This window comes from Acartia tonsa, chromosome 9 (assembly GCF_053477335.1).
Source record: "Acartia tonsa isolate MP-2025a chromosome 9, ASM5347733v1, whole genome shotgun sequence".
Classification (NCBI taxonomy): domain Eukaryota; kingdom Metazoa; phylum Arthropoda; class Copepoda; order Calanoida; family Acartiidae; genus Acartia; species Acartia tonsa.
In genome coordinates this window covers 27,790,042-27,804,219 of record NC_137268.1, presented here as the reverse complement: position 1 = coordinate 27,804,219, position 14,178 = coordinate 27,790,042, and the positions used below count along the sequence as shown (strand labels likewise).

At 35.5% G+C, this 14,178-nt stretch overlaps 1 protein-coding gene across 3 annotated transcripts in view; it reads right to left on the bottom strand.

Annotated features, from left to right (window-relative positions):
* The window catches only part of LOC145328671 (GTP-binding protein 2), an 80,891-nt gene that overhangs the window by 7,745 nt on the left and 58,968 nt on the right, over window positions 1–14,178 (bottom strand). For all 3 annotated transcript variants that reach the window (XM_080172456.1, XM_080172454.1, XM_080172455.1), the window contains exons 3-13: window positions 13,976–14,032; window positions 13,472–13,647; window positions 13,240–13,293; window positions 9,682–9,853; window positions 9,016–9,168; window positions 4,473–4,572; window positions 4,051–4,192; window positions 3,283–3,364; window positions 2,992–3,082; window positions 2,612–2,676; window positions 2,132–2,251 (exon numbers count right to left, since the gene is read on the bottom strand). In XM_080172456.1, the coding sequence (XP_080028582.1) occupies window positions 2,132–2,251; window positions 2,612–2,676; window positions 2,992–3,082; window positions 3,283–3,364; window positions 4,051–4,192; window positions 4,473–4,572; window positions 9,016–9,168; window positions 9,682–9,853; window positions 13,240–13,293; window positions 13,472–13,647; window positions 13,976–14,032 (1,212 nt within the window). The remainder of the gene's footprint in view (window positions 1–2,131; window positions 2,252–2,611; window positions 2,677–2,991; window positions 3,083–3,282; window positions 3,365–4,050; window positions 4,193–4,472; window positions 4,573–9,015; window positions 9,169–9,681; window positions 9,854–13,239; window positions 13,294–13,471; window positions 13,648–13,975; window positions 14,033–14,178) is intronic.

Below are 14,178 nucleotides of genomic sequence, written 5' to 3'. Positions count from 1 at the left end.
GCTACTTATGTCCTTCATCTAACAAAATCTAACTTAAGGGAGGTGACTTATGTCCTTTGTCTGACAAATTCTTACATTAGGAAGGCTGCTTATGTCCTTCATCTTGCAAAACATAGCAACTTCTTGCAAAACATAGCAAATTCTTGCAAAACATAGCAAATTATTGCAAAACATAGCAAATTCTTGCAAAACATAGCAAATTCTTGCAAAACATAGCAAATTCTTGCAAAACATAGCAAATTCTTGCAAAAAATAGCAAATTCTTGCAAAACATAGCAAATTCTTGCAAAACATAGCAAATTCTTGCAAAACATAGCAAATTCTTGCAAAACTTAGCTTTTCTGTCCTTCACATAGCTAATTCTTGCAAAACATAGCAAATTCTTACAAAACATAGCAAATTCTTGCAAAACATAGCAAATTTTTGCAAAACATAGCAAATTCTTGGAAAACTTAGCTTTTCTGTCCTTCACATAGCTAATTCTTGCAAAACATAGCAAATTCTTACAAAACATAGCAAATTCTTGCAAAACATTGCAAATTCTTACAAAACATAGCAAATTCTTGTAAAACATAGCAAATTCTTACAAAACATAGCAAATTCTTGCAAAACATAGCAAATTCTTGCAAAACATAGCAAATTCTTGCAAAACATAGCAAATTCTTGGAAAACTTAGCTTTTCTGTCCTTCACATAGCTAATTCTTGCAAAACATAGCAAATTCTTACAACACATAGCGAATTCTTGCAAAACATTGCAAATTCTTACAAAACATAGCAAATTCTTGCAAAACATAGCAAAATCTTACAAAACATAGCAAATTCTTGCAAAACATAGCAAATTCTTACAAAACATAGCAAATTCTTGGAAAACTTAGCTTTTCTGTCCTTCACATAGCTAATTCTTGCAAAACATAGTAATTTGCTATGTGAAGGACAAAAAAAGTTTTCCAAGAATTTGCTATGTTTTGCAAGAATTTGCTATGTTTTGCAAGAATTTGCTATGTTTTGCAAGAATTTGCTATGTTTTGCAAGAATTTGCTATGTTTTGCAAGAATTTGCTATGTGATGGACAGAAAAGCAAAGTTTTCTAAGAATTTGCTATGTTTTGTAAGAATTTGCTATGTTTTGCAAGAATTTGCTATGTTTTGTAAGAATTTGCTATGTTTTGCAAGAATTTGCTAAGTTTTGTAAGAATTTGCTATGTTTTGCAAGAATTAGCTATGTGAAGGACAGAAAAGCTAAGTTTTCCAAGAATTTGCTATGTTTTGCAAGAATTTGCTATGTTTTGCAAGAATTTGCTATGTTTTGTAAGAATTTGCTATGTTTTGCAAGAATTTGCTATGTTTTGTAAGAATTTGCTATGTTTTGCAAGAATTAGCTATTTGAAGGACAGAAAAGCTAAGTTTTCCAAGAATTTGCTATGTTTTGCAAGAATTTGCTATGTTTTGCAAGAATTTGCTATGTTTTGTAAGAATTAAGAAAAGCTAAGTTTTCCAATATTTTGCTATGTGATGGACCAAAAACCAATTTTATGCAAGATTTTGCTATGTGAAGGATCAAAAAGCTAGGTTTTGTGAGGTGAAGGGAGGCTACTTATGTCCTTAATCTTGCAAAATCTTTGTTAAGGGAGGCATGTTATGCCCTTCATCTAACAAATTCTCACTTAAGGAAGGCTACTTATGTCCTTCCTAGGAAGGTGACTTCTGTCCTAATTTAGGAATGACTTTGTTTTCTTTCCATGATCCAAATGTTTAAATGTAAATAATAAATAATAACAATCTCTCAGAGACAGAAATTCAACCAATAAATTAAGGGATAGGATTAATTTTTCGTTTACTTAATTTAAATGTCATATTGAAGTAAACTAGGTAATAAGAATTATACATAGATTAATATAAAAAATTTATTATTCAGGGATCTTATGAGATGAGACAATGGACGATAAATTTATGTACCTCCCCATTATGACAGACAGTTAACCCCTTTTGTAGATTAAAGTTATTGGTTGAAAAATTTAAAGTTTTTGAGCCAACAAATAAAAAAACATTTAGTAAAATTAAATGTACCAGTATGATAAACAGTCCGATGTCCCCTCCCTCCCTCATTTAAATACAAAGTAAACTCCCTGACCTTAAGGGTGGCCTCCACCGCCTCCAAAGTTTTATTAAGTCTCTCCTGCGAGGTAGAATCAATCTTGGTGATGACAACAAAAAATGGAACTTCTAATGCCACAGCAATACCCAGGTGCTCCTAAATAATGTCATCATTAACGGAGCCAGTTATATCGCATCGTATCATAGATAGCTTTCTGTGGATATGAAATAAAACATTTTAAGATAAAAACCAGTTTTGTTAAACCCAAGAGAGGCCGGTTGCCTGGGCTAACAAAACTGGTATAAATTACATAATTTTTTATTCTAATATTGGTGGAAAATTGTCTCTAGTACGATGATATACATGATTTTTCAGTATGGCTAAGAACCGACTCTAACCGGTTTCGAAGCCATACTGGAAAAATATTGCTTAAGTATATTTAGGGGGTGTTCAGTTCATGTTCAATCCGTGTGGGTTAACAGATTGCGTTTAAGCAATTTTTTGTAATGATGTTACCTGGGTCATTCCCACAACACCAGAGGTTGCTGATACAACTAGCATAACATAATGAGGACAATAACCTGAAAGTAAAAAATATTCATGAATTATTTAAGGATAATATTACCAATGTTATTGCTCAATATAAATGAAACAGTATGTCTTGGCCCATAAACAGGCGCAACTCATTACCATGCACAGTTAAGACTCTCAGAAAAAGGTCGTGCAATCAAGGGGATGGTTGTCTGTTACTTAACCCAATATCCTTGAGTGTTAAAGTATCGTTTCCCATTGCAAGCAGATGATCCTTTAGCTTCTCTAGAAGATCAGTTAAAATCGAAAGAGAATCCCGTCCTTTCGAGGTAATTACACAACTGTTATAATATTGACTATTGTACCTGTTAAGGCAGAAATAGTAGTTTTTAGGTATTTCTGGTGTCCCGCTAGATCAATAAAGGTGATGATTTTAGTTGACTTTTCTCCAATTTCCTACGAAAAAATGAATTACAATAATTTGCAGTATTTCATGGAAGAAAAGATAGATACCTAGATACTCGATAAATAGAAAAATTGAATGTTATTCATGTAAACAATAAAACTAACGGCTATGCCCATACAAGTCCTGTAACTTTATTACAAGGATAATGTTAAGATCAAAGAGACAAATGTTGTGCAATTTAAAAGCTTACATCTGGTGTTGAGCAAGTAGAATAATCGACAGTATGCCCATCACTGTCAAACCCAAGCACTTCGTGGGAAATAGAGCTTGTCCTGAAAATATAATATGCCCTGTCATTAATATACCCAATGATAATAAACAGAATTACCCCATCTTTAGATTCAAATCATCAATTGAAAAGTTTTGACATTACTTGTTTGGAAGCAACCAATATAACTTAAAAGTACCATTTTTTTGAGCCAATGCAATGAATAGAAAACGTGGGTATGAATCTTTAGGTACCAGCATAATTTACAGTCCAATGTCCCCTCCCTTAGTTTTAGGACCGGTTTGAGGATATCTCTTCCCCAAACAGAAATTATTATGGAAAATAAATAGCAGAAAAGTATTTTATTATTTGAGACTAACGAAAATACCATAAAAACAGCTAAAGTGTTCCCATTGTTTATGGCACATTAATGGAAAATACAGACAAATTCAATAGGTATTATAGTCTGATAGGTGGAAATCAATAACGTTTTAATTCAGGGAAGGATAAGACAATGGCCGATAATTTGATGTACATTCCCAATAATGATACGTAAAATTACCTCTTTAGTAGATTACAATTAGCGTTTGAAACGTTTGGACACTCAACTTAATGACCCAACCAATCAAAATTCAATAAAAGAAAGTTGTCAAGCCAACGAATAAAAAAAAACCTTACAATAAAACTTTGGAGACTAGTATCATAAACACTAAACAGCGCAATGTCCCCTCCCTGCATGATTTTAATTACCTGCCAGTTTGAATCTCATGTAAATGATGAAACATATTTAGTCTTGCTTTTCCTCTGCCATTATCCAGCTCTCCTTGTGTTAATACACCCAGCAACGTACTCTTACCAACATCAACGCTTCCCAACACACACACTCGTAATTCTAAAATGAAAAAAAAATATAAGGGGGGAGCGGGTTAATGCAACCATCTCGTAATCAGTGTACAAATGACACATAGAGTTCGAATTCAGTTTTGCAGATTTTTGCTATTTTCAGGGCAAATTTATCAATAAATAATTACGTAGAAATTAATTTTTTGAAGCACATATTTGCATTAATTCCTTTTAAACGATACCTAAAACCATTTTTTTTTGAGTGGATTCAAAACGGCGAATGTTACAAAACGGCGATTTTTTTTATATTTCTAGTACCAGCCGCTCACCTATGGCCTGTTGATCTTCAGGCACTTTTCTGACAAGAATTTCAGCCACAATTTTCTCTGGTGTATTGTCCGTTCCAGGTATCCGTCTTTGCCGCAATACCTAAACAGGAAGAAATATTTATTTCATAATATTAAAAATGCAAAAATGGTTCAAAATAATCTTCATCCTATTATATAAAGTTGTATTAATTTTTTTGTCTGAAGCTTAAGATCTCAATAACTACTGAAAAGATTGAGATATCTTTAGATTTAAGTCTTTAGGTGTTTTTAAGCTATTTTTCTAGTCCCTGTTGTTGTTGTTAGCCCATTATCTTTCTTGTTCATGTATCTCGTCATCTGTTGCCAGATTTAGGAATCTGGCGGCATCAAGAGGTTTATTCCAGAGACTTCTAACACTGAGGTTGGTGGGATTGTTCTGACAGTTAAACAGGTGATCTGTGGTGTGGCAGTTATCACAGTTGGGGCATTTATCACTTGCATTTGGGTCAATGCGTGCCTTGTAGCTATTCAAGTACACACTGTAACCTGATCTGAGTTGGGCCAGAGTAGATCTGGTCGTTCTGGGAAGTTTACACTCAGATTTGTGTATTTCAGGGGGGCGGGAATTTAACACTTTGTTATTGTCAAAAGTGTTCAGCATGTTCTTGACAGATTTTGTGTGGATAATCTTAAGTTTAGATTTAAAATTTTCCTCTGTCATGTTTCTGGCCAGGGTTTTTACTTCACGGCCAAATTTAGATGTTATGGTCTGCTTCATCTGACGTGGTGGAGGTGGTTTCCTAAGGTCAACTCTGTTAGGGTGGTCAGGTTTCTGGGTAGCCAGGAGAAACTGCTTACTTAACATCTCACAGTGTGGCTGGACCTTCATGACTTTAGTTTCATCATGTAAGTGATCAATGTTGGTCATCCTGTGGCAGCCTGTAGCAATCCTTAAAGCATTGTTTTGGGCCACCTGGAGACTTTGCCAGGATGTTTTACTGAGGGATGGGGTCCAAATTGGACAGCAGTAATTTAACAGAGACTGACCTGTGGCTTTATATGTGTTGATGATAACTTCTTTCTCTTTACCCCATGAAGATCCTGTTAAGGCTTTCAAGATGTTGTTCTTGGCCTGGATCTTGGTCTTGGTGTCGGTGACATGTTGTTTAAAAGAAAGAAGTCCATCAAACGTGATTCCAAGGATCTTGGGTTTCTTTACAGTAGGCACCGGTTCTCCATTTATTTCCACGGCTAGTTCTAAGCTGATCTCGTTAGAGGCAGTGGTGAAGAGTGTTGCCGAGGATTTAGATGGAGAAATGAAGAGGTTGCGTGATTTGAACCATGTTTCCAGTGTTGATAAATATGAATTTATTTCCTGGACAATTGGTTCAATCACTGTACCTGAGTTAAGTATATTTCCATCATCCGCGTATGAAACCAGTTTGATGTTTCCAGGCGGGGCAGGCATCTTAGACATGTAAAGATTAAACAGGATGGGGGAGAGAACGCCCCCTTGGGGAACCCCCTGTTTCATCTTCCTGCACTTGGATTTTGAATTCCTGAACAGGACATATGTCTGGCGGCCCCGCAGGTAGGCACAGAGAAACCGCTTGATGTAGTCGTTCAAGTCTAGCTGGTTAATATCATCGAGTAAGATCTGATGGTCAACCGTGTCAAACGCACGGGAAAGGTCGATGGCAACGGAGACTGTACGTTGAACTGGTTTCTTCTGGTTCAGGCCGGTGTTAATGTGGTCGAGGATGGATTGAAGTGCTGTTGTGGTGGATCTTCCCTTCCTAAAACCATGTTGGTGGTCGGCAAGGTGAATGGCATCATTGACAAGTGGGAGGAGGAGAGCTTCAAGGATCTTGATTGCTGGAGAGAGGAGAGAAACAGGTCTGTAGCTGGGTCCTTGGTCAGATGCTTTGCCAGGTTTTAGGAGAGGGATGATTTTGGCCGTTTTCCAAATGCTCGGTATGATAGAACTCTGCATACACTTGTTGTAGATCTCGGTCAAGAATTTGATGGCATGTGGGCCAAGATTTTTCAACATGATTGGGGAGAGATTGTCGGGCCCAAGTGCTTTAGAGTTCTTGGCTTTCTTTATAGCTGCTAGAGTTTGGGCTGGGGTAAAAATGATAGGCTGGTGTCTTGCCTTCTTTTTCATGGATCTAAGGGTTTTTCTCAGCTGTTTGTGAGGTTTTTTGCTAATAGGTGGAGTATATTGATGGTTAAATTTGTTAGCAATTTTCTTAGCATCCAGAAAAGTTTTACCATCAAAAGAAATACCTTGATTATCAGGTTGACGAGGTCCATTGTTGAGGCTCTTTATTGTAGACCATAATTTCTTGGAACCAGGAGGACAGCTGGCTAAGTGTTCTTGCCATTTATTTCTACGATGTTCGTTAATCTTCTGGTTTATTTCTTTGTTAAGGTCTCCAAGGCGAGGGTCAGATGGGTTGGTGTTGCGGATTTCATCTCTTTTGTCGATCAATTTAGCAGCTTCTGTAGGAAGGGCATTGTAGGTTTTAGGGAGTCTTCCCGCAGGGATGTATTTGCGGGCAGCTCTCTGGAGGGTTTTACGAAAGTGTTTCTCAGCTTTGTGGACATTTGTTACAGGACGGGCTTTTTCAAAAATTTTCTCTGTGAAGTTGTGGAATTCTTGCCAATTTGCTTTGGAAAAGTTGATGTAGGTTAAAGGTTTAGAGTTGGATTTTTTAAGTTCTGCTGTAAGACTGATTATGATCGGCAAATGATCTGAACTCATTTTCTTCTCAACGGACCAGTTGGTAACAGGTAAGAGGTTCGATGAAGCAATACTGATATCAGGTGAAGTTGAAGCAGTGGAGGTTACTCTGGTGGGGAGGTCTTCGTTGATTATTCCACAGTCCAGGTTGGCTATGGAGTCAGCGAGGGCGTTTCCCCTTGTATCAGGGGTGGAGTCTGACAGCCAAAGATCATGATGGGCGTTAAGGTCACCTAGAACATAGAAGGTGTCTCCGAGGTCGTCGTAGAGTTCATCTAGTTTAGGGATGTAACCTTGACTGCAACTGCTCTGGGGTGGAATGTACACATTTCTAATTTTTAGGGGTGATTCGTCCCCAGGTATGCTGATGGTCATAGTTTCCATGTGGGGGTCTTGAGACAAGCCAGGGGGGGTTTTCTCGAGGGTGAAGTGAATATCCTTGTGAACAAGAAAGGCCAGTCCACCACCTTTGTCCTTTCCTCTGTCTTGTCTGACAAATGTGTAATTTGGAGCATTGATGGATTTAGATTTGTTTGTCATCTTCGTTTCTTGAATCGCAGCAATTAAGATTTTCTTATACTCCATATAGTGGAGTAGTTCATCAATTTTACTGATGATGCCGTTGATGTTGTACTGCAGGATTCTAGAGTTGTAGCCTCTGTTGGGGAGAAGGTTTTGCTGAGGGGGAGGGGGCTCACGTGGGGGTCAGGGGTTACGAGGGTGTGGGGGGTTACGATGAGGAGGGGGGTTGCTGGGGGGAGGGGGTTGTTGAAACTGGGGTGTGGGGGGCACAGATGGAGGGGGTGGGGGTGAATTGCAGCATGGTCCAATCCAGGTGTTGTGTTTCTTTCGTTCTTTTGATGTTTTAAGTGTTGAACATTTAACGTGGAGCCAAGCCAAGCATGATGAGCATTGTACTGATGTTGAGCCAACAGGTTTAGTGCATACTGGACAGAACCAGGGTCCTGGATTCTGTTCAATGCCAGCAATAAGTAGAAGTAGCCGAATAAGACCAGCTGGAACATTCTTATTCTTTGTCAAACATAGTAAAAACACAGTACAGCTGAGGGTTTGTCCTCATTGTCGAAGTTGTTAAAAAACCTCTTGATTTGATGGTGATGGTGATGACGATTCCCATGATGAAAGATGGGAGATTGTAAGTATTGGCTCTTGGCTCCACGACTGCTGCTGATGGTGTTGCTGCTGTTGAAGGAGGTAGATACACTGCGTAGAAGTGGCCAATGTAGTATCCTTTCTAGTCCCTAGATACTATGGGCGAAACGTTAGTCTCTTGATATAGTAAAAGAACAAAACTATTTTTAATTAATGTGCATTTATTTTACTAAATAATTTAAAATGTGAATCCTAAATGCAAAAAAAAATTATTAGGAATGTGTTGAACAACTGAATATTTCTTCTATAGAAAAAATTATTTTATTGCTTAACTCTCCCATTAAACCGTTCTAATACAAAATGAAGTTTTTAGCATGTTAAAATGCAGTTAGATTTGTGACGTAGTAGGTGGTTTGTATCTTGAAAAAAATTTGAAGAAAAAAGTTTTATTGAGCTATTGTTTGACAACCTATAATAAAGTTGGAAGTTTTTTTTGTATGGTGCTTATGATCTAAATAACTACTTAACCGATCGATTGCCTATTCTAGGAATGCATCAAACAGGTCCTGTGTTGGTTTTAGGCTATTTTCTTTACAGATTTATGTCTTGGGATGGATTGTCAAGCCCTCTTCTGTCTACAAACGACTAAATGCTAGGGTCGTAACAGCTAGTATAGATAGATAGTATAGAAAGAAAATAGGATACCTGTAACGTAGCTCCAAGCCTCCTTGCCATCTCCTGGAGTGTATCAAGACTGGAGGACATATCCTCCTCTGAAAGACCTGTCATGACTCCATTATCCTCGACTCCAATGTTGTAAATTGCCTCACCGTTGCCCTCTCGTAACCTCCACTTCATCTACAATTATTACAAGTCTTATTTGTTAGGGATATCAATGGATAAGACAATGGCCGATAAATTGATGCACTGCACACACATTCCCAATGATATAATATAATACACAAAGTTACCCCTTAAGTAGATTAAAATTAGTAGTTAAAACGTTTGAACACTCAACTTAATGAGTAAACCAATCAAAATTCACTAAAGTCTCAAAAGTCAACGTCGTAAAAACAATATTTTTTTGGCTTTTATTTAAGATATATGTCAATTTTTTCAGACGAATTTACTCTTTATATGTTTGTCTCTGTCCATAAATAAGTAAATCTGCTTTCCATACTATCTCCTCCATCTAACTATATCCAATATAACTTGCATATATCTGTCTTTTTTACATTAAGACTTAGTTCTCTTATCTCGTTGAGCTTGGACTAACTTAAGTTTGTTAAAAAAAAATGTTGTCACCATTTTTTCTATTAAATTAGTTGTCCAATTGTCCATCAGTCTATTTTCCTGTTTACCTAGTCCTACCTGTGTTACTAGGTGCTCTAATCTGGTAGAGCTCGGGTTAACCAACTTCAGCTTGTACTCAATATTACCCATCTGAGGCTCTGGGGGAAGGTAGGTGTAATCATCATCGGACGATTCTGCCACTCCCCACGTTGATAAGGACATCGCAGGGTGCTCGGATATCGTTCGGTTCCTAGAAAATAATGGGTTAAGCAACAAATCAATAAAAGTAAAACTAAATTATGTTGTTATTACCATAATTATACATGACTACCTAATGACTAGAATAGTATTGATTTTATGATAAAACAAAAGTACATATCAGTTTTCTATTTTAACAAGTAAAATTATGCCTATCGGAGCCGGAGCAATAAAAGTAAACAACATTATTGTTATGAGAAAATAAAGAAGGAAAAGGACTGTTTTCCGCGGATATTAAAATAAAAAAATATTAGATGAAACCCAGTTTTGTTAGCCCTGAGGGGACGAAGGATCGTGCTGACAAAATTGCTGTTTATTTCATGATTTACATTATAATATTCGAGAAAAATTGTCTGCAATACGATGCTATACATGATTTTTCAGTATTGCTGTGAAATGGTTTTAACATAAAATAACCTAGTAATAGAAAAGCTCCGCTTCCAAATTGAAAACCAATGTTTGAATAATCTAAGCTGATAAGCTTTAATTAAACATTAAATGCAGTATCAAATAAATATAATACATGAGTAAAGCTTGGATACCAATGACAATTGTTTCAATTAGTACTGAGTAACAGCAATCTACAAAACAGAAAGAACATCTTATGACGTATACCTATGTAAATGTAATACCAAGACGGGAAATCACAGAATGCAAATAATAATTATCGCAATATCAAAGGAGTAACGAAAATACTCTATTCAAAAAGAAGCTGCACTTATAATTCAAACAGGGTAAAACGAAACAGTATACCTAAGCTACGCATTTAAAACGACAGAATTGCATGCAAAAATAAATTAACTATTTTGGAATAATATGCCCATATGTAGTGCAGTAATGAAAAGTTTACAATTTTTTCATGAAAATAAAAATAGCATTATCTAAAAAGATAATTTAAAAGCATTTTTTCAAATAATCGTAAAATTAAGAATATTATAAGATGTCATAGACTTAAAGGGGTGTTATCCCCCTTAAACTTTGAAACCCCTTATTTTACCCCCTTCAAAATAAAAAGCTTTGGCGTCCCTGAAAGATACGCTTGACAGTAAATCAAAGATTAATAACATTTTTGTCATTTAGTTTTTCTAAATTGTTCTTTTTAATAAACAAGCATGAAATTGTATATTTTCAAAATTACTTTTTACACGAATATACAATTACACACTGACACACCGTAGTTATAAAGTAGATGCCCTGCTCAAAAGAAGGAAAAGTAGAGGAAGTAATCGTACGATAGTTTTTATTTGTTTACATTTTTATATACCGTATTATTTGCGTATTTTCCTGGTGCATTTTGCTTTGAAATGAAAAATCCTCCAATTTGTGCAACTTTGTGTATTCTTTTCCAAAGGGAATCTTTTCTATAATTAGGGTCGGTCCGTCCGTAAAGGTTAGGTCTTCGTTAATTTAGGCATGTTATAATTGTCCAATCGATTCCAAACTTTGCATGGTGAATTCCTGTAGTAGTTAGATACGATTCAGAAAGCGTATAAACACTATAACCATTACCAAAAATGTAAGTATGTCCTAAAGTAGTATCCTTAATTTAATCAGTTTTGCAACAAATAAACTTACAATTTTGTTTATACTTTATACCTATACATTAATATTCTGCTTAATCAGTATTGACGCCCTAAAAGTATTCCCAATGTTTGTTTGTTATATTTTAGGAGTTCTGTTTTATAGATGTTGTCATCCCTGTTTTTAGCGGATACAATAGAATTTATAACAGATAAATAAATAAGAATAAAAGAAATAAGTGAAAACATGTTTCCTGCTTGTTGGGGAATATCAAAGGTTTGTCAAAGTGCTTTGTCAGGCGCGTGATATTTATTCCGCCAGTACTAAAAAAAACCATGGCTTTATTTTGGCAACAGAGATACAGCTTTGTGATACTGTTATCACAAAGTATTATTGACAGCTTTTCGCGGATATTAAAATGAAAAAATACAAAACTAGTATTAATTCTATGATTTTTATTTTATTATTCTTAGAAATTGTCTTAAATACGATGTTATACATGATTTTTCAGTATGGCTGAGAACCAGTTCTAATCCAGCGGATATTCATCGGTTTCGAAGCCATACTGAAAACATACTATACCCTATTTGCTACTAAAAAGTAGCTGCTAATTAATGCCTATTTTTCTAATGAACTTTATCCATCTATTATTTATTATCTCGATTGTCCAGGTATTAGAAGAGCAAAAATTACGTAACAGTTTGCATAGCCGTAACGTCTAATCTTAAATGCTAGGCTTTACAATATGCAGGATTTCAGGGATAAGACAATCAAAAATAAATACCCCCCCCCCCTTACAAAAATCTAACATAGACTATGACTGTATTTAAGGAGTATCCTGGGGGATCATAAGATAAACAGCAAGAAAGTGTCTATTGTCCACTCCCTCCCTGTTGAGTTTACAATACGAGGAAAGCTAGCTCTAAATAATTAACTTAAGATTAAACTTTCATTAACAACTAGCGGCTTCGCCCCTAGCCTCTAGGGGCTTTGCCCCAAGAGGTAATTAATAAAAAAAAGTATTACTGGTGCTGCCCGTAGTTTTATGTAAACTAACTTCCCAATAAACAAAAAAATGGGGGGGGGGGGGTATTTTTTTGTTTTTGGGAGGGTTGTTGGTGTCCCACCCCCTCAAGAAAATAGCCTAAAACCACCACAGGACCAGTAGGTATATTCCCTGAAGAGTAGAATCCAATCGGTTTTAGTGGTTACCGAGATCATAAGGGATGGACAGACATCAAGCTACTTTGTATTATAGATACCTATAGTTATTCCTTTCACAAAAATACGACAGACAGAATCACATAAAAACTTTTTTAGATACTACTATTTTAAAGGTCTTTGGCACCATGCAAGGGCTAAGAAATAATTAAACATTTTTGGTATTGGTTGAAAAGTTAAAAAATGAATATGCCTTTCAAAAAACGTAAAAGCTGTGATTAATAGAGAATCTCTGCATGGATTTCGTCATTTTTTCAAGATATTTAAGATCTATTACTTAGGAAGATTTAAATTTTGTACTTAGTCTCTTGTGGTTTTAAATATGTTTATCAGTACTGTCATACCTATTTATAGTATAGTATTTCAACATTTGAAATCCTTTAAAAATGTAAACATCGCATTGCGTCACTGATAAACTGTCAATAAAAATATTTTCATTTGGACAAAAATTGTAAACTAAGCAGATAAAGAAACAGTACAGTAAATAGTAAGTTAGACAAAATTGAAATGGTTTCTTGGATAAATAAATTTTACTTAGGAATGAAGCGGCTTTGGAATGGATATCAAGACATATCGACAAACTTCCGTAAAGGTTCGGGTTTAATAGTAGCTGCGCTATTAATAATAAATCCTTACCTCAAACCTTTGCCCGCCCTGACTGCTGACTTCAGATCTAAACTTGTTGCAGATCTAAAAAATGTTTAAATGGATTATTACACTACACACACACTATAATAATCAAAATCAAAACATTAAAACTAATTCTTTCTTTTATAGTAAGAAACAATAGGTACATAGGAATGAAATATAATATTTTCATGAAGAGAAAAAGTGTCAAAATAACTATTCAAAACAAGCTAAGAGCTACCTTGGAATACCCCCATTGGCACTGGAACTTCTAGCAGTTGTTGCACTGCTTGCTGAGCTACTGCTGTGGTGACTATGGTTGTTATGTTTAATTGTATTACTGTTAATACTTGGCTTCTTCAGGTTGTACCCGGATTTGGACCGTGTCATGCTACCCGTAGACTTTCTTGACGGTCGCTAAAAATACACATTTTAGTGAATTATTGTGATTTGGTGGAATCTATATTCATAAGGGGAATTATTTCAAAACTTTATTACATAAAAGATCTATGATTATTTATGTTGTTAATAGTTTAACGAAAAGAAAAAGAGGAAGGTTTTAAGATCTCGCTCACTACCAACCAAACCAATTAAGTTCTATATTTCATGGAGATTTTATTGAGCTGTAATTAAAAGCAAACATAGAAATTTAATCAATAATATATCAACAGAATAATAATCTCCATACTATCAAACATTCCATTAGTTTCAAATTTCAAAAAAGACATTTAACAGTTTTAGATACCTTTTTCTCTAATAATTCTGTGGCAGATAAAAATAAATCTTCGTCTACTGGTTCGTCCTAAAAAAATTATTTTTAACTTCTCATAAGTCTTTATTAGTACGTGTTTATTAGTGGAAAAGTTTGGACACTGATAGTTGATACCCGCCAATTAAAAGGGGGGAGGCGGATGTGCCACTTTTTGAAACCAAAACTAAAAGTCAAAG